The sequence below is a fragment of the Metarhizium album genome (assembly GCF_000804445.1).
Source record: "Metarhizium album ARSEF 1941 chromosome Unknown scaffold_3, whole genome shotgun sequence".
NCBI classification, from domain to species: Eukaryota; Fungi; Ascomycota; class Sordariomycetes; order Hypocreales; family Clavicipitaceae; genus Metarhizium; species Metarhizium album.
In genome coordinates, this window is record NW_024467577.1 from 1,234,394 (window position 1) to 1,254,486 (window position 20,093).

General features: G+C 51.2%; 4 protein-coding genes across 4 annotated transcripts; 2 read left to right on the top strand and 2 right to left on the bottom strand.

Annotated features, from left to right (window-relative positions):
- Window positions 1–907: 907 nt before the first annotated feature.
- Window positions 908–1,486, top strand: MAM_02140 (cell wall galactomannoprotein Mp2/allergen F17-like protein; the record flags this gene model as incomplete). The annotated part of the gene is made up of 1 exon (XM_040820939.1): window positions 908–1,486. One exon carries the CDS (start codon window positions 908–910, stop codon window positions 1,484–1,486), a length of 579 nt encoding a protein of 192 aa, XP_040681282.1.
- A 499-nt stretch (window positions 1,487–1,985) lies between these two features.
- MAM_02141 (ectonucleotide pyrophosphatase/phosphodiesterase family member 1) lies at window positions 1,986–4,487 on the bottom strand (the record flags this gene model as incomplete). The annotated part of the gene is made up of 1 exon (XM_040820940.1): window positions 1,986–4,487. The coding sequence occupies one exon, from the start codon at window positions 4,485–4,487 to the stop codon at window positions 1,986–1,988; it is 2,502 nt and encodes an 833-aa protein (XP_040681283.1).
- A 2,306-nt stretch (window positions 4,488–6,793) lies between these two features.
- On the bottom strand, window positions 6,794–8,687 carry MAM_02142 (Glycoside hydrolase, family 76; the record flags this gene model as incomplete). Its single annotated transcript, XM_040820941.1, has 3 exons — window positions 6,794–8,325; window positions 8,439–8,519; window positions 8,615–8,687. The coding sequence occupies 3 exons, from the start codon at window positions 8,685–8,687 to the stop codon at window positions 6,794–6,796; spliced, it is 1,686 nt and encodes a 561-aa protein (XP_040681284.1).
- Window positions 8,688–11,848: 3,161 nt separating this feature from the next.
- MAM_02143 (SNARE complex subunit) lies at window positions 11,849–12,681 on the top strand (the record flags this gene model as incomplete). Its single annotated transcript, XM_040820942.1, has 3 exons — window positions 11,849–11,971; window positions 12,366–12,597; window positions 12,662–12,681. The coding sequence occupies 3 exons, from the start codon at window positions 11,849–11,851 to the stop codon at window positions 12,679–12,681; spliced, it is 375 nt and encodes a 124-aa protein (XP_040681285.1).
- Window positions 12,682–20,093: the final 7,412 nt, after the last annotated feature.

Consider the following 20,093-nt stretch of genomic DNA (forward strand, 5'->3'; position numbering starts at 1 on the left):
AACCGTAAGCCTCCGGAAGACGCCTCCATCTTTGCTCTGCATGCGCCCGACAGTCTCTGCTACAGGCACAAGCAAACTTAACCTGGCGCCCGGCGCTCGGTGACCGAATCACCACTCTGGAAACTCCACCAAGGACCTGTCGTCGCCACAGCTTGCATGACTATTTCCACCATTGAGCAGACGCCATCCTTCAGAAACAAGGAGGGGGCTTCAGGCCCAAGGAGAATTTGGGACTAGCTAAGTGAGCAATACGGCCGTCGGCCCGAAGCCATCTCCCGCCTCGTCTCGATCTAGCTCCGAGCCAGCGGGACGACGGTATCATAGACTTTGACGTGCCGCCCTCTCTCAGTCCTCGCCCGATAAGAGCGAGCACTCGTGGCCATCTGTCACGGCCCGGTCGCAGGACAGTACCGCTAGCTCTTGCCGTGATGCAAGCTTTCGAGGGCCGCCCTGGGTGAGGGTAAAAAAAAAAAAAAGAACCACGCCAACCTGTTCAACACGGGGCAGCACCCACGCGGGCTCCTCAGAAGCCTTTGATGACGGCGTGAGAAAGCGTATCCATATCCAAGCTGTTTGCTCAGCCTCGAAGCCGCCCGTGCTTCTTGGATCGTTGGCCTTCCCCGCCCGTCAGTCCACCTCAGAGCTTCTGGACTCCCTAGCGGCGCCATGTAAAGTGATCATCGATCGCAGGATGCCCTCCCGTCAGGTATAAAAGCCCACGGTGGACCCAGACTCCCCGAAGCCCGGTCTCCGTGACGATTTGTCTCCTTTCTGGACTGGAAGAACCTTCCGCGCTGTTCAAGCAACCGAGACGAGACAGCCAAACCCAACCTCCAGTCACACCGACTGTTGTAGATTGTCCACCGAAAACAAATTCCCCATTCTCCTCCCGAGCTTCACGTCCAACATGAAGCTCCTTGCAGTCACCTGTCTGGCCACCAGCGTCGCCGCCGGCGTCGCCCAGCCCGCCGGCTACCTTGCCGGGCGTGACATCAAGGCAATCGCCGGTGTCATGAACGACGTCGGCAGGGTGGTCGACGACCTCGACGCCCAGATCCGAGCCTACACCAACAGCACCACGGCGGTCGAGGAGGCCGCCCAGGCCGTCATACAGACGCTGCAGAAGGGAAGGGCGACCGTCGACGCCCAGCCCGGCCTGGCCCTGCACGACGCCATGGGCCTCCGGGCCCCCGTCAAGGACCTCGACTTCAAGGGCAGGAGGCTGCTCGCCGACTGCAAGGCCAGGAAGGCCGACGTCGAAAACGGCGGCCACTGCCCTCTCGTCCGCAAAATAACCGCCGACATCAACGTCCACAGCAAGGCTCTCATCGACTGCACGATTTCCAAGGTCCCCGCCGTCGCTCGAAACGTTGCACGGAGCGTCGCCAAGAGCCTCATCAAGGCGCTGGAGGAGGGCCAGAGCGAGTTTGATCAGCAACACTGCCTCGACAAGGTCCCCACGGCTCCTGCCGCAATCGCCGAGTAGTTTCGTGTAGACGGGGTCGTCTGGCGTGTGTGTGTTCGTAAAAGGGCGGTCCCCTGGTTACTGGTCACTGGTTACTGCGTGCGTTTGGGGGAAAGGAGGGGATCAATACAACCCTTTGGCTTATACGGCACCGTCGAAACAGGCCCCAACCACCACGACGGCGAATGGGCCAGCCTCGGAGGAACCTTGGCACGGATGCCCAGATGGCAACTTGGGGCTGAACCATATTCCCTCAGGCATCGCAGTCGAGATGCCTTTGTAGAGTGGATGACGCAGCAGAGCCTATATGTCGGAAGGGCGGCATTGTCTGCGAGGGACTCTCGCCAAGGGCGCATGTCGGATGTCGGATGCCGCATCTTTGGAGTCTTTGGACGTGTCAGGAGAAGACGGGACTTGGGAGTTTAGAGTTTCTAGACCAGACCAGTGCAGGCAGACGTTTGTTTCGCACAGGCTCCTCGCATCAATGGAAAACGAACATGAGCATTTCTACGTGTGCACGCTACCCAGAGCCCGCGATTGTACCCCAAACCCCCTCCGCCGCCTTCTTGATCCACTCCCACAGGCCCTTTGCCTTGTCGGGCGTCTGCCGGCCCTCCCTGTCTCCGTGGCCCGTTGTGGCTTCCGCCGGGGGGACTTGTGTGGTGGTGGTGGGCGGCGTAGGAGGCCTCGTCGGCCGTTTTGGCTCGTCGTCATCAGCTACCAAGGCTGAGGAGGAAGAAGGCGATGATGATGATGATGATGAGGATGAGGACGAAGATGATGCTTTAGGTTTCGTCGGCCGCGTGGGCTGATGGGCGTCAGCCGGCGGCGGATCAACGCCAATCGCCGGCGCAGAGGGCTCGGGCTTGGGCTTGGGCTTGGTCGGCCGCTCAGGATGGACAAACTCGGTAGGCTGGGCTGGCGGCGGATCTTGCGGTACTTCCTGGGGCTTCGCGTCGTCGTGGCTGCCGACTGGTCCGAGCGGCAGTCGCAGCGTTCCGTTGTTAGGCCGCGGCTCCAGGCCCAGAGAGTCGCACACAATGTTGTACACTTCGAGGTTTTCTGGCGCGAAAAGAGCCTCGTCAGCAATGCCGCCTCCTGCAGAGAGCGGAGGGGGGAGAACAGTAAAACGAAACGACACCGAGCAAGGGGGAGGGGAAGGGGAAGTCAGCTTACGGAAATGTCGGACCCTGCTATTCGCCGGGTGCGGAAACGCTGGTCCTCGGGCGATGAAAATGGCCCTCATCAGGGGCTGTTCGTTATCGTAGCCGTGCAGGCCGCGAGGGTGGTACACGAGGCCCTTCTCCTGGGCTTCCTTGACCACGAACTCGTCCCTGGTGGAAATGGCCCATCCCGTCCAGGGCACGATCCACAGCGGCGCGATGCGGCGGTTGTGCGAGAAGTGATATCTTTCCGGCATGTCGACGTCGCGGAGGTAGACGTCGAAGCCGGGTTGAGACGCGGCCTTGTGCTTGAGCTGGTCGTAGAGTCGCCGCGTGTCTCCGTCGTCCTTGGGCCGCAGACCGTACAGTGGCCAGCCGTCGGTGTGCTCGGTGTCGGCCGGGTCTACCAGGTCCTCGAGCTGAAGCACTCGAGAAGTGTCCGTGGTGGCCATGCCGTGGTCAGACACGACGATGACGTTGACGATGTGGGTGAGGTTGCGGGCCTCGAGGCCCTCGAGGAGCTCGTTGACCATGGCGTCGACGGACCGAATGGTCGACCTGATTTCCGTGCTGTTGGGGCCGTACTTGTGGCCGTCGGTGTCGACGTTGGGCACGTACGCCGCGATCAGCTGCGGTCGTGAACGCCTCGCGTCGACAGCCGGCCTCTCCTGGCCCGGCATGTCGAGGAAGCCCAGTATTCTGGAGACCTTGCGGTCCAGCGGCTCGTTGCCGTTGAATTTATCGACGATGCTGGCAAAGGTGCCTTGGATGGCGGCCTCGCTGCCGGGCCACATGTGCACCGCGGCGCGAATCCCCTGCTTCTCGGCCGTCACCCAGAAGGGCTCGCCCCCCCACCACTTGGCGTCCAGGCTCCGTGCCGGGTCTGTGTAGTAGAATTCGGCCTTCAGGTCTGGATCCCAAAACGTGTTGCCGACGATGCCGTGCGACTCGGGGTGCAGCCCCGTTGCCAAGGTGTAGTGGTTGGGGAACGTGAGGGACGGAAAGGACGGCGTCATGTACTGCGGCGAGACGCCCTCCCTGACCAGGGCGCCGAGCGCGGGCGTCAGTCCTCTCTGCAGGAAATCAGCCCGGAAGCCGTCCAGGCTGAGAATGATTGTGGTTGGCGCGAAGAGAGCTGTTCCGTTGCTGACCAGGGGCTGCTTGGGCGGTCCGCTCCGCCCAGTCCTCGACAGCTTCCACGCAACCAGGACGAGGATGGAAAAGCCGACGGCGATGAGTGAATGCAAAAAGATCCATCTCCGCCAGCTGCGGCCGCGGCTGTTCCTCGCCTGTGCCACGAGATTCAGTCGCCGTCGGTCCGCCTCTCCACTGTCTTCTCGTTCGCTGCTGTCGCCGGTGGAACTGCCCTCTTTCATGCCGCCCTCTTCCATCTCGTACATCAATTCGCCGTCCTCGCCGTGGCGGGCGTCCTCGATTAACCTGGTCTTGTTCTGCTTTCTTCGGGCCCGCCTGGCCTCTCGCTTCTCCAGCACCAGGTTCTCCGTGGAAGCGCTGGGCGACGACAACTGCGACGAGCTCCCTCGACGGGCAAATATATTCAAGGCACCGGGAACAGACAGTCCGGAGCCCCGTCGTTGGCGCTCCTGTTGCCGCCGGGACGAAGTGACCAAACGGTCAAGTTCCTCCTCTTCCATCAAGACAATGCTGTCGGCGGCGCGCAGCTCACGGCTGTTCCGCGCCCGCAGCTGCAGCTGGTCGTCATCGCTGTCTGTGTCTTGGTCGCTCCGGGAATGCAGGGACGCCGCGTCGTCGTCGTATGCGACGGGAGAGAGGAGTGATGCGCCGTCGCCGCGCTTCGCCTTGGGCTGGTCTGTGTCGAGTCTGTTTGCCGGGGCCATGTTTGTCGACCCCAAAGAGCTGGCTACCTGCCGTGCCGGAGTGTCATTGACGGAGCACAGGACAGACTGGATGTTGATGCGGAAGTGATGTTGGACCGGCTAACTTGGCAAGGGGAAACGTGCGTCGTAATCGCCCACGAGTCGCCGCGAGGGGTGAAATTCTGGGGCACACGATGTTGAACCTACCCGGGACCGACCAAGGATGCGATGTGCACCGCAATCAACTCACTATCGGTACCGGCAACCCGTGAGACGACAAAGGCTACAACAGAATGAATAGCAAGTCTGGTTGGCGTTTTGTAGAAACGAGAACAAGTCTTGTCGTGCAAAATTCAAGATCAGTTGTCCCGACCCATCGAGGGTCCACACCGGCGTCGGCCGGCCTCGGAATGGATCAACTACTAGAGACAACTGGCCTCACACCTCGCACCTCGCACGCGCGAGTCATTGTCAATGAAATTCAAACTTGTAATCTGGCCCCTTGGCATCCGCAGTTAAAGTTTACAGCCAGCTCCCCTGCCACGTCATCATCAATCCGCAACGTCTGCAGGAGAAAAAAAGCAAAAACCAGACGGTGCGCCTCGCCAACTGCAATATCCAAAAACATCCAGAAAGATTGACGCATGCCGGGTAGAACACTTCCGCTGCGGAGGGAGGAGGGGTGTGTGCCGTGCTCGGGTCCCAGCGCAACTCAACTCGGCACACAGCAACATCCCAACCCCGCACCATTCCCAAGCCCAGGCAGGGTACGGAGTGAGCCTGCGTGGGAATGCGCCCCGGTCTCCCGGCGAAGTGGGAAGTGGGGCGACGGACCTCCGCCCGGCCGTCTCGATTTGGTAATTGGCCCATCGGCGCCGGGAATCTGGCTATTGCTATTGGGGCTACCAAAATTGCTATTGGGGCTACTATCGCCCCACTACCATCCAAATTCGGTCTAGTGGCTAGCTTCCCACACCTCTATATACATTTTTACATACACCTATATAGTTGCAGCCGCTCTTAATTAAATGTAAAAGTAGTTAATTAATATTAGTGAATTTTTTAACAGCGCCAGCATAGGCAGGCTCTAATTTGCTTAAAAATGCAATTTCTAGTGTTTTTGTTTAATATATTTACTTTCCGGCCTATTAATTATTCTAGGGCTGTTATAGCTGCTGCCTTAGCTCCTAAGGAGTTATTTATTAAAGCTGCTGCTGCTCTTCTAGCTGTATTTAAGGGATAATTTCCTTAATATCTAGCTTAATTGCCTGTCCCTTAATTAATCTACTTTAGCTGTTATTTATATAGTTATCTAATTGCTATATAGATAGAATGTTAAGTCTTTAGCGGCGTTATTAACTTACAGCTTGCTCTGCAAGGTCTGCTTGTATTGCAGATTAATAGATGCTTAGATTAACTTAGTAGCAGCAGCAGCAACTTTAAGAGCTTAGTTAAGGCAATTAAGTAAGCTGTTAACTGTTATTTTAATCTATATTTTAGTGTTTTTAGCAATATTATGTTGTTGCAAGAAGGCTGCCTTATACAGCATCTGCAGCTGCAGCATGTAACGTTTTTTTTTTTGTTGTGTGCTGCTATTTTTGTGATAATCGCTGTGTTGCCAGGGCGTTATATGTAAAAATGTATAGAGGGGTGTGGCATCTAAGGGTGTAGGTCTGAAATCTAGGTGGGGCGGTAGCCCCAATAGCAATTTTGGTAGCCCCAATAGCAATAGCCGGGAATCTCACGACTGACAGTTCTCATGTGACGTATGTATCGGGGGCGGTCCCGTCCCTTGAATGGGATCCAGAATCCCGAGTTGCAGCGGCGCTGCTTTCCAAGAGAGCCATCGAGGACCAGGTCCGCGCCGTAGGCTTCAGCTAAAACGCCGACCGACACTTGCAAGCGGTGGACGTGACTGAGGGAAGGGGAGGTTGACGACGACAAGGGCTCTACTCCGTTCACGGCATTGGCCTGTGGGTTTGCGCCCATCGGCTCCGGGATAATTTTATGAGCAGGGAGTCGGAGCGTGTGTTGGACCGGGATTGAAGGTTGAGGTTCCGGCCGGGTTTGAACGGTACGGCGAGGTCGTCATCTACATGGTGGAATGTTACGCGGTTGGGATTAATAGACTCTGTATCGTGTTTATACTACACACACCGTGCGTATAAGTGTGTCGTGATTCTATCTGGCAAACACTATGTTCAGTCCATGACCTTGACGCCACATTGTCGTGTCTCATATAAAATTCCCGCTTCGTATGTCTTGCCAAAACCAACGCCAGTCCCCCAAGTTATGATCTCCCATCAAAAGCACCAAGTACGTCGACTTCAATTTCCGGTCCCTGGCCATGTAGGTGAAGGGAGTTTTGGAGTGTCAAGCCAAGGATCCGGATCACTCGCTACCTTTGAGCTCCTGCGCGGCCAACCGATTGGCATATTAGACAATCTTCGTTGCGTCCCCGCACTCTCACCGCGAACGTGACCGATTGTCACGGCTGCAGCCTCTATAGCCTGGTTATGCTCGACTACACTGGAGGTCGAGCTTCTCTTGCTAGTCGAATTGATTATGACGCCGCCCTTCTCCTTCATTGACCTACGTGCAGCAGCACCTGCTGCCGCGACGACCGCTGCCGTTGTAGACTTTCGGAAGCCTTTCAATTGCTCTAGGGGAGACTTGTCCGATGTTTCATCGACGCAAATCCATCCAAGACCAAACACTAGAGCCATGAGGAGGGCGGTGGTTAAAATAGCGGCTCCGGCTTGATCACCAGCGGTAATTCGCTTGTAATCTGGGGGACGAGGCTCGTCCCGTCCCATATCGCCTCCGCCGAGGCCTGGGTTGCCTTTGCTGGTGCCGCCATTGCCATTGCTAACCGGAGCAGGACTATCTTTGATCAGACATGCAAGTGTCACTTCCATTGCTGCCATCTGCTGGCCAACACCAGTCGAGCCGTCGTATTTGTCCTGGTTCCATTTGAGGCCACACATGCGCTTGTTCGTACCACCAACGCATTGCTTGGCTGCAGCGACGGCTGACGCCCGCAGATACGGCATGACAAAGTCGTAAGTATGAGGTGCCCATTTGGTGATTGCGGCAAACCAGCGACTGAGGTATGCCTTGAACGACTGTTGGTCCAAGTTGCAGCGGTCCACGGGCTCGCATGCGACTTCTGTCATGATATTTTTGTCTGGCCCAGTAAAGAAGACTTTGCTCGCGCTGAGCAAATTGTCCAGCCTCTCTTTCCAAACAGGCTTTTCTGTATAGTTGTACATGGCGGCGGCGCCGAGGATAAAACCGCCAGCATTGTAAGAAAACTGATAGGGGACGTGATCGGTGCAGTTAGTACCAATGTGGGCTCCGTCAATAACACGCCAGTACTTGTCAATAAATCCAACGCCCACCATCCAATCCCAAGACTTTTCGGCCCATTCGGCATACGAGTTGTTGCCAGTGTATAGGGCAAGTCTTGCACCAAGCGCGAAGAAGCAAGCCTGCGAAATGGAGTTTTTGTAGTCAAAGCCTTGATTCCACTTGAAAATTTGCCATCGCAGACCTCCGTTGCAATGCTCGGTATCCCATCGACCAGCTTGAGTGTTGAATACAGCCTGGGCAAGCGCCAGCCACTGGGGCTCATTCGGTGGCGGGTCGGGAAATTTGTATTCGGCAGCACTCATGACAGCCAACCCCCAAAATCCCTGGTCATCGTTTCCTTCCGTCAATGTCTGGTTTCGGGGCATGTAATCATTGGTGTCGCCGACTTGGAACAACAGTGCCTGTTCCACAAGCTTGTTGTACTGATCGTCGCCAGAGTAATACCAGTAGTCTATTAGAGAGCCCATCATGGCACCGGCCTCCCACCCTGGAACATGTCAGATATAAGCAGGATCAAGAGAAGCGTGTCCTGCACACAACTATATTGCACAAGGGGCCTCGTGGACTTTGACGTTCAGTAGTAAGGCTGCGGAAGAAGACCGGGTGTTCCTCCTGGTTTATCGCCATTGTAGAATGTGATGAGGTCCGCGGCCATTTGCTTGGCCACGGATAGGATGGAAGCTGTGTCGGCCAGGAATTAGACGAGGTGATGCTCTTTTCAAGGCACGCACGCGCAAGGGTAATGTAGAGCAAGAGAGGAGCATGGGTATACAAACCTGTTGAATCGACGTCTAGCTCGTATGCGGATGCAAGAGGACCAGCCAGCAGCAGCATTGTCGTGGCCAGCATGCTGGCAAAGTTGACTGTACGTCGAGACTGGGCCGTGAGAAAAGTGGGATGGATCATGGGGCGATGAGAACCACGTCGGTTGCAGGCGGCGTTCAACACCGGACAAGCTGGTGCCGGCGCAGAAACACCTAGCAACCGGGCACTTGAAGAGAATTGAGCATTGGTTAAGATTGTTGGATGACGGGAGTAAGAATGGCGGCAAAAGAGCCGAGGCGGCACTCTCGACGACGGAATGAAGCACTGACGGCAAGGATACTAGATGCTGCGAGGACTGAAATGGCTGGCGAGCAATGACCGAATTTCAAGCTTAATACATCCGGTGCGGCCTGGATGGAATAGGACGCACACAAAGCCGGTTGGCAATATGTGTGAGTGGGGCGAAGGGCGTCAACGTTTTTGTGTCGTACGAGTCGAAGGCCAGGAGACGGAGTTGAAGCTGGCCTGCAGTCGGTCAATGCATTGGCGGGATGGGGGTGCGGCCGAGGAACAGAGACAAAGGTGAGCGAGAGAATTCGTTTGTTTGCTAGGGACGATTGAATGCTTCAGGCGACAGCCAAAGTGAACGGCGTGTGTCTTGAGCGCTCAATGCGGTGGTGCTACTGTTTGACCAAGGCAAGTTTAGAAGCTGAGGATGGGATCGAGGAAGCACGGGAAGCTCGGCGGTACGATGTCGGGGTTGGGCAACGGCAAGTGACTTTGCAAAGTCTGGTTTGGTAGGAGCAAGAATGCACATGCAGCCAGCGTCCCGGAGGAGGAAGATTTCTAGGTTGGGCAGCTCGGTGTTGTCCTCGTGCATGGAAAAAGGAAGAAGGCTGCCTGTCGTCTCGAGTAATGAAGGGAACGAGTCGAGTCCGTTGTGTTGGCACTACCTACGTACTTTACCTCCAAGTGTACCTTGGTGGATAGTTGGAAGACAGGAAGGAGTGAGTGGCCAAGCGACTTCCGCCTCAGGTGAGAACATGATCATTGAACATGTACTCCGTAACCGGTGTGCACATGTGGGCGTGGACGTGGGCTGCGAATGCCAGAAACCAGCATCGGGCTCCAGGCCATGCCATGACGTGCATGCAGTTGACGAAGTCTGCATGGCGGCGCAGTTCCGCGAGCCTAAAGTACTTAAGTAAGATGGCCCCTCTTGACATCCGTCCGTACTAATGGTACGGAGTAATGAGGCACTAGAAGCAAGCACTCCGCACTCCGCACTCCGCACCACCAACTGCTTACCAGCGTCTGGCGGCCCAATTCCCTCCACACACAGCCGGTGACGCCGGCTGACCCCACCAGCCCGCTGCAAGCGCCCATGTGCAGGTGCCGTCCGTCGTGATTGATATGGCCAGGCATACGGAGCAACTTGGCAGACGGCTTGCCAAGATGTCACGACGTGAGATTCTGACGCACTCATGGGCAACCCCTTGCTGTCCCGAGATATGCCAGACGGCAACCAATAACCAGCCTCTGTCAATCACAGGGAAGTAAAAATAGATCGTCGGGCGCCAGGCGGACAGGTAAGTAGGTAACGTACCTCTTAGGTAGGTACTTAGGTGCCAGGTACTTACCTACCTTGGTACTTACGTAGTTGGTTGCGCAGTTGGTGATCACGTAAATCACAGCCACACCACCAGACATGGCGTTGAGGTCTGTTCGCAATCGTTCGGAAACCCTCACACGTCAAGCTGATTTTGCAGCATCGCCCGATGATTTCGGTGTGCTAGTCCAATACCATGTAGGCCGTCTGGCCTACTCGGCTGTTCAACCGCCCCAAACTCAGTACAACATCGTCAGTCACAGCTTCCCAACTCGCAGCCACCCTCACTCCCGTAGCACAGAGACATTCGGGTGCCGTATAGATAAATGTCTTGTCCCGCGCAGAAGCTGCTAAACAGTGTGATCGCCGTCTCCTTATCAGGACACAAAAACCTTTCAGAAAGGTTATTAATCGTGCCATCAACGCTGGAGGAAGGCTATCAACCAAGCCTTGAAAGACACAAGTGCCCGGGTAGGAGTTGTTGACCAGCCAACCAACTCGTACACGACATGGGCACCAAGGCCAAACCTACACTGTCCTGCCACCTACTTACTACGTGCATAGGTCCCAAGACACTTGCCAATCGGCGTACGGAAGCCAGAAAACCTTGGACATGAAAGGCTAGCAACGCCTTGGAATCCGTTGCTTGCTTTCAATCTAGCCTTTGAGCCGGCCGTACGTGTTTTCCATGTGCGCCACCCTTACATTGACTTTTGCCGTTCGTCCTTGTTTCGCCGTGCCCTTCTGAAACGCCCTTGCGAAGACCCCTCTCAAGTCTCAAGCAAGCCAAATAGGTACGACTCGATATTGAGCTGATGCCCACTATGCTATGCAGGTACACGTTGGCTGAGGCTTTCGACGTGGGCAGTCAAGCAGGCTCTCGGAAGAATGGAAGATGCTTTGTGGCTGCACGAGTCACGTGATCGCTTGTGTCAACCTGACACATGACGCCTGGCGCTGCAGGTTCGCCAGTGTGGTTGGCTGTTCTCCGTGCTGTGTACACTGTGCAGAACGGGTCCCTGCGGTGTCGCTGGGACGAGTGTATGTTATGGACTCAGAGCGCGAGCTCAACAAAGCAAAAATAATGCAATGGGAAACGCGTCAACCACCTACACAAACAAGGCTTCCATGTTGTGTTCTGCTGGTGCACCTACCTAGATCGCCTTTGCCTTGATATTCGAGGCCCCTTCTGGAAATGAACAGAGATGCTCTAGAATGCACTTGGACAAAGTTCCACGAACAGCACAGTGGCGCGTGTCCAAGTGACAAAGCCAATGAAGACCCAGAAAGAAGTGGTTTGTAGAGCCTTTTTTTGCAGGGAGAGCCGGAACGAGTGGCTCCGTCGCCTCCGTCTACGGTAATGCAAGCGTCAGCGTGTCAGAAGGGCGCTTCGCCTCGTCAACCAGGGGGGGGCCGCCTTTCTTGCCTCCGCCAACGAAGAGTCTAGTCTCATTCCTCACTTGACACATCCGACTCCTCCACGCTTGACCAAGTTTCCCTTCCAACGCTGCTCATCCATCGACATCGTCGTCATCAAATTTCCAACGCGCTTCTTCAGTCCGATCGTAGGGTCTTTTGACGTTGCCGAGAATCCTGTTCATCCGCCGACCGAGCAAATAGTTTCGACCTCCCCACAATGTCCAACAACCTCTCCTACGGGCAAGGTGGCCATTACAGCTCTCATGATGTGCGGCCATCCAACGCCGGAAACAACTACGAAGGTAGTGCGCAAGATGCCAAAATTCAAGAAATCAAAGAAGTAGGTTCCCTAAGTATTGGTGCACGCGTCACTGGTAGAAACTATTCTTTGCGTTCGTCACTCGATGCCATCAACATGCTGTTTTTCAAGGGGCTGCGGCTTACGTGGCGCATACCCGATCTCGTGAAGCGGAAGCAACAAAGCTCAGCAATGACCCATGCACCAGCGAAATTAAGCCTCGACTGCCCGTCGTGGCTGAGGTACCATGGTATTGAAGAAAATGGTCTTCATTTCACCTCGCTTGGCGCTGGTGCTATGAGATGACTTCTGTAGGCTTGGCAGTTGTCTTCGATTGTGCTTGGTCATGGCGGAAATGCCAACACAGCCGGATGAGAATTCATCACTTGTGGACTAATTCAACTGGGCGAGTTTTATGCTAATACGACGTTGACAGGGAATACGCGAAACTCAAGCAACGATGAAAACAAACCTGGAAGATATTGCCGGGCGAGGTGACAAACTTCATAGCATGGAGCACCAGACCGCCGGTCTGGCAGATTCGTCCCAGCAATTCCGCCGCGGTGCCAACAGGGTTCGCAAACAGATGTGGTGGAAAGACATGAAGATGCGCATCTGTTTGATCGCTGGTGTCATTATCCTCTTGCTTGTTATCATCATTCCTTCTGGTACGTGGCCGTTTCCTGCCCCATTCGGTACAGGAAACTCCTCCTCTCTAACATGTTTCCTCAGTTGTCGCCACTCGTCGTTGATTACGGTCTTTACTTTTGGGTACAGGGTCTAGCAAACGAAGTGATGGTCTAGACTCCAACGCAATGGAACTTGTTATGTGCGATGGCAGCGGAATTTGCGATGGCTCAGTCACTGGAGTCGTCGACGCTGTAAGTGTTTATTCTGAGCACGATAGAATTGGTTCGTCTGGGCTGGGATGGTTCGTTCAGTCTCGGTCTGTCCATTCTGCCTCGTCTCTGGAGCGTGGCATAGCACGCGTCCTTTGCGAGTGCCGGCCGCCTGATTACTGGCTACGGCATAGCTGGGTGAGAGCAGAACAGGTCTATGTGTTTGATTCAGGGTTTGGCGTTGCAAACAGTATAATTGAGGTATCATATTCATTTCCTTGTAGCCCATGGCGCCTCGGATAATTCGCTTGTGACGACCTTGAGTGGCCCAAAGCTGTGACGTCTTGGTAACTTTCTGACCACCACGTGCCCGTTTCACAGGTTCCCAATACCCCTAGTACTGACCAGCATCCCAGCCAACTGGTCCTCATCGTTGTCGCTCCCCCCAATCCTGAACCACGACGATGCTGTCTGCTGCAAGTACCGCCTTGCGGGCGGGCTCACAACGGGCTGCACGTGCGGAGCCGAGAGCTCTCTCCGCGACGACGGCAGCTTTAGAAGCCTGGCGAGCTTGCCAGCACAGACGCGTACGGCTTCACGCAATCTGGCAACTTCTGCATGCCGCGTGTCAATGTATCAAGTAGAGCAGGGCTCGGCCCATGGAGCCTGCAGCCAGCACTCTCGATCTGACACACGCCGCCTCTCTTGGACGAGGATCTCGTCTCGGACAAGTGCACATCTTGTGTGGGGGGTCAAATGCGTCTCGTGGGGTGCGAGACGGTGGTTGCACCGTGTCAAGTAGTCGGCGAATCGACCTTGCACGACGGTTCATGCTGCGGCGTACGTTTGGCACCAGGCACCTGTCCGCGTGCGGCCCCCGTCTCCGAGGACAGCAGAACTGTCACGAGACCGGTCAGAATTGTCACGAGCTGGTAAAAAGCCTGATTGAGCTGTCTGGTAATAGCTGACGAAGCTGAGGACGGTCCCTCGAGTAGGTAGTCATCACTGGACCGTCCTACCCGGCAGCGTGTGGCTTCTTGGCTGAATGCGAAGCTCTACTGAACTTTGGTCAAGCCTGCTCTTCCTTTGTCTTCCTCCGTTCTGCTTCCTTCCTAGACGTGGGATCTTGTATCCTGCGCGATGCTGAAGCCCCCAGGACGACGCGCCATCCCGTGTTCCATGGAAGCTTACGAGGTGCTGGTGCCGGTGCTGCACTTGTCGTCCTCTTGCGCAGATCCACGTCACGGCTTGCTGCTGTCGCACTTGAGCACACGCAGCGTAGCCGTGGAATTGTTTCTGCTGGCCTTGATGCTGCGTCAATCCCACGTTGTCGTGAATGCACTCTTTTGCGCCAATAGCTGTAACAAGGGCTGGATCACGATGGCGAGCGATATTAGGGCCAGGAGCAAAAGACTGAAATTCACAGACCACATCGTATAGTCCTAAAGTCCTTGGTCTCGCCGAGTCACGTCGGCTGTGACGAGGGCCCGTCTGAGGGCTTGGAGCACTTTGGCTCGGTTCGCATATATCAAACACCCTTTGGAACTGAAGGTCCTTGGTTTTCGAAAGGCCCTTGTAGCCGGAGGCTTCTATGTGCAGCAGCCTTCAGCCCTGGGTCTCGTGAACACACGGCCCTTTCGTCACCAGAATTCGTGTTCCATGGGCAATGGCCACGTGTCCAGTGGCATTGGGGGAGATTACAGGACCTTGCAAAGACGACGAGTCGAGTTGTACCCAGCGATTCATGACTGAGATGAAACAGAGTAATGGTCAATTTTTTGCTAGGTGCGCAGGATCCCCACCACGCTCTGATTTTGGGCTAGCGGTCCTGCTGCCATGCTCTGCAGTATATTCTTAGTATAAATATATAGCAGTAAATTGCCCTTAATTAAATACAAAGGTATTTATATTATATAATTATTTAATAGTACTGCTTTAAGTAGGCTTTAAATTACTTAAAAGTATAATTTAGTATTTTTACTTAATATATATACTTCTAAGCTAAATTTTCTATTATTCTAGCTATTTAAGTGCTTTAATTACTTATCTAGTTATATCTATAGGGCATATTACAGCAAGAATTAGCATACATTAAGAGTAAGAGGCTTAAAAGAGAAAGAAAAAAGAGAAGAAAGTTAAAGAGAGTTTAGCTAGCTTTATAGTTAATAAAAGCTTAAGTTTAGTATAGTAGCTATACTAGCTATAGCTAGCTATAAAGCTAAGAAGTATTTTATATATAAAATAAAAGTAAAGTAGATTTAAATATATAAGCTATTATAGCTAATTACTAAATATTTATAATAGTAGTTATATAATAAGCTAAAGCTAAGCTAGCTTATCTCTAAGAAAGAGATAAATATTATACTATACTAAGAGAGACTATATTACTAGTAAGAGAAAATAAAAAGAAAGTAAAGAAAAAAATAAATAGCAAGATAAATATAAAAAAGCCTTAGCATAAAACTAAAGATAAGTTAGACTTATTAAAGTCTTTTGCCTTTATAAAATACAGCTAGTAAAGCTAGTAATAACTATATATATATAGAAAATAAGTAGCTTCTAGCTAGTATAAAGCTAAAGCTAGCTTAGAAAGTAAAATTAGTAGTAGTTTAAGTTTTTCTTTCTAGTTAGAGAGTTTTCTAAGTTTAATATAAAAAGTAGATATACTAGTTATATAGCTCTATAGCTATCTAAAGTAATTAATATATATATCTAGTTATATCTTTTAGGTATAATAGTAGTACAGTAAACTAGCGCTATAATAATATTTTTTGTAAGGCTTTTTTTATTATTATAAGGCAACTATTATTAAGATGCAACTATTATAGAGCTTATACCTTTAATTAAATTTACTATAAAATTATATGTAAAGATATTATAAAGTGTATATTAAGAGATTATTATTTCTTTGCTGCCTTATAAGCTTGTTAATTAGATTTAATATAGGGCTCTTGTCAACACGCTCAAAAAAGAGCTCTTGTTAACGCGCTTAAAAAAGAGCTCTCGTCAACACGCTCAAAAAAGAGCTCTCATCAACGCGCTCAAGACTTATAGTGACTTTATAGCTACTTAAGTTAGTAGAGATATACTTACTAGAGTAGAGGCCTTGCTACGAGAACGGTATTACGGATCTGCGCGACGGTGAGCGAGAAGGGGAAAGTACAAACGAACCTCGCGGCCATTTAAATCCACGTATGTTAAAACTATCAACCGGCTTTTGGCAATCCGGTGTCCCCTTATTGGTTATTGCCTGCTCCAAAAAATACTGCCATACCATACCGCCTTGGACATACTGAGCCGCGACAGACAACCTAAACTTCGCAAACCAAACCTCTGCCTCAAGCCCATCAAAGCTCCCCGGAATGTTGTTGAAGCTCCTTGTCAATATACCCAGGAGTATAACCCCCTCCAAAATCCACAACAATTGCGTCTCCTTCTGCATTTATTATGACGTTGTCTGGTTTTGCGTCCCCCCAAACTACACCGAGTTAGTGCAGTCGCTTCACTGTTGCTTCCATCTGACGCATCCACTTTTTCTTGCTGCAGAAGCATTTCTTATTCGCAACGTGAGGGTTTCTCCCTCGACATATTCCAGGAGAAACCCCATCAAGCATGACACACCATCATTCCACACAACAAGCCCAACAAGTCTCGATGTTCGCAAGAACGGATCTGAATAGCTACTGAAATTGATCTTTGAAAGCATTTCCAGCTCTCGTAGATGGCCGTGTTCCCTAAAACCGGCTTTGAAGAAGAACACCTCATTGGTTCCAGTCCGCCGTACTTTCTCTGGCACATCACTCAATTCCTCAGGACGTAAACCATCAGTCACTCGCTCAAGTTTCGACGCTGAAATGACTGGAACGGGTGGAAGGGTAGACCGAATAATGACTTCTTCCGGATCAACACAGTGTGAACCCGAGAAGTCCACCAGGGAGTCGACGATTTGAGTTCGAGGACTCATATCACCGTGCATGTCAGGATCATCGCAATCTTGGATGGCGCAAAGGTGGCCTTCCTTGTTGACGAGCTAAAATGCAAAAGTCGGCGGGGAAAAGTACTCGAGAAGTGTGTTGGTTTTCGAGGCGTCAGCCGTCCGAGTAGGGGCTGCTTGGCGTATGAAATCGTCCAAGGCACCCAGAACCCATTCCTCGAAGAGAAACATGTTGTCGGGGTCATCGAGGGCCTCTCTGAAGCTATTAAATCGATGTAGAAGCTCCCCTTCGCCTTCCAGCTTTTCCGCTGTAATGGTGACAATGAATCGGGTACCGTCGTACAAGAACGCGTAAATAACGTCGTCGCCATGCACTGACAGTTCCAGCATGCAAAAAGAGGGTGTAGTAGCGTCGGCTTCCAGAGGTTCCATTCTGAAGGTTCGGAAGATGAGCGTCTGCAGTATGGTTCCACTGGTGATGGCCAACAATGGCAATTTATTTGATGAACAGGTCAAGCTTCTAGTAGTAGGCTTGAAAAGAAATGAAAAGGTACGTAGTAGCATGTCGGTCCTTCGCCACAAACCTCGTCGCCACAACGGGACTAGCGTTAACGGAAATCAGCTTGCTTTCTATCAAAATCGATGATCCTCTGTCCGCCCTGTGAATCTTTGATACGGCTACAGAGCACTACGGCTCATATAAGTATACAGCAGAAGCAAACGACCTTGATCAGTTTCTTCACGCCACCCCAATATTTCTTCTGGCTAGTATTTTAGCCTGTCAGCAGTTAATCAGCTTGTCTTTTCAGTCAGATTAATCTCACAACACCCTTCTTTCCCACATGTGTGGACGAAGAAAGGTCCAGTTTCGATGTGGTTGCCAGAAGTACACTGGTGGAATTATGTACTGCCCGGACGCAGGCAGATCCTCTAGTGGTCGCCCAGTCATGTGTGGCTACCTCTACAGTTATATCTACTGATAACTAAATATACATACTTACAACTATAAAAAGAAGAGTATATAATAGACTTAAGCTTATAGCTTAAGTATATATAAAGCACTATATTAGTACTTTATTAGACTTATTAAATACTTATTAATATATATATTAAAACTTATATATATATAATAGCATAAAAAAAGAGAGCAGAGAACTTTCTCTTTTTCTCTCTTTTCTCTCTAAGTTTATAGTTAATACTAGTAATACTTATATGCAATTGCCTATGAGGCTAGTCCTTAACACTTAACGCAAAAAAATATATATATTATAGATAAGAGGCTTAAAAAAGAGAGAAAAAAAGAAAGGAAATTAAGAGAGTGTAATAGACTGGCCCTATTGGGCCATAGCGGGTGCCAGCCGCAGTCATCCCGGTGGTGTGCCGGACCCTTGGCTATTGAGCTAAAAGAGTACGTAATGAACAAGCTACCCAAGCTCGCTCAATCTGGCACTATATAGGCCACAGGCTATGTCCCCTATCCCAATGCATCGCATCGCATCTTTAAGGTCGAGGATAGCTCAGACTATAACAAATATATACTGTTATAGCTAAATATAAAATATATATAGCTATAATTAAGCATTAAGCTAGAACTAAGCTAGTATACTTAAGAGATAGAGATAGAAGTTATATATTATATAGAAAAGATATATCTTTAGTAAGAAAAAATACTAAAGTAGAAAAATAGTAAAGTAAGTATATAGAAGCCTTAGTATAAAGCTAGAAGTAAATAAGAATTATAAAGGTATTATACCTCTTAGAATATAGCTAGCTAAGCTAGTAATAACTTTATATATATAGAAAATAAGCAGCTTCTAGCTAGCACTAAGCTAGAGCTAGCTTAGAGGTAAGATAAAGAGAAGTATGTAGAGTTTTTCTTTCTATTAGAGAGTTTTCTGCGCCTAACTTAAGAAGTAGATATAGTAGTTATATAGCTAAGCAGCTTTCTAGGGTATTTAATGTATATATAACTCTACACTTTTATAAATGTAAAAATCAGAAAATTGCAGTGGCAGCGTTTGCAAATGCGAGCTGATGTGCGACCGTAGACGTGGCCCACGTCCATTTCCCAGTGTGACTAGAGGTGAGCCATTAGTGATTGGTGGTGGACCTATTAATAGGTGGAGACACAATCTTAAAATAGGCAAGGTCTAGGGTTAGGGTTGTCGGGGATATAGACCAACTACATTGTGTAACAAGAATAGTCCGGTCATCTGCAGCCTCAATCGTCCGTCATTACCAGACCTTTCTTGAAGAAGATTATGAGTAACTAGATAATGGCAGACGGATTGCATGTAGATTTGGCGTCCTGAACGGGCTGCGCGGCGGCTCAGAACGTCCTCGGCGTCGTGCTTTGTAGACGCTCTAGATGAGTGCAATAAGACTCAAGTCCGGGGCATGATGATAAAAACGGTCAATCAAGTGCTATGCAATCAATAGTCTCAAGAGAAGACAAGATTGGTACTCGTAATGACACAGCAAATGTAACGAGTCGGTGAATTGATAGACAGTATAATCTACTTGAGTAGCCTATAATGTTAGGCGTCAGGCCAGGAAAAGCGTTACATGTTACACGGAAAAACCTCAAGCACATGACTAGCTGCAATGCACAAAGGCTGCAGCTATCACGATGCCCTCATAGGCCGCCAGTGGGCTCAGACACTAAGGCATCAAGGCAATAAGGCACAAAGGGCATCACCCCTTTGTTGCCTACTCAGGTTACGCACGCAAGCACCATCATGTATATAAAGCCCTCAATGATCGGGTCTATCAGATTGAATAACCAAGTACTTTTGAGACCCCACGATATTACGTGTGAAAATGAGCCATTCGCTCCAAGCCCTGGTCTCCAAGACCAGCCCTTGTTACATTACACGACACCAACAAAGGCATCACGGGAACAAGACGTTCCAGCCGGCATACAATAACTGCAATACATCTGCACCCGCTGCCGGGTTCAACGTAGGCTGCTAGCCTAGCTTTTTAGAAGCTGATTCCTAGGCTTAGTTGCGTCTAGTTAGTTGGATGGCTGATGTCAAATATCGAGGCTCATGTGCACACCTTGGATAACTAGAGATTTTCGTTGATAAAGTCGGTATAGTAGCCAACGCTAGTATATACCGAGGGAGACTTGTTGCACGCAGATCCTTCGCTCCATTGCATCCGCGACGCAATACCGATCAACTCTCCCGTTTCCGGACTAATAAGAGGGCCGCTACTGTCCGTATAGCACATGTTCTTTCCCTCGCCACCAGCACACACCAATGAGTTGTTGTATGCGTCTTTGACAACCTGGCTGCCGAATCTCGGCAGGTTTTCGTCCGTCTTTGCACAGTCATCACCCGGATGGACTGGAACGACGACCTTGCGAAGATGATCAGAAGCCGAGTGA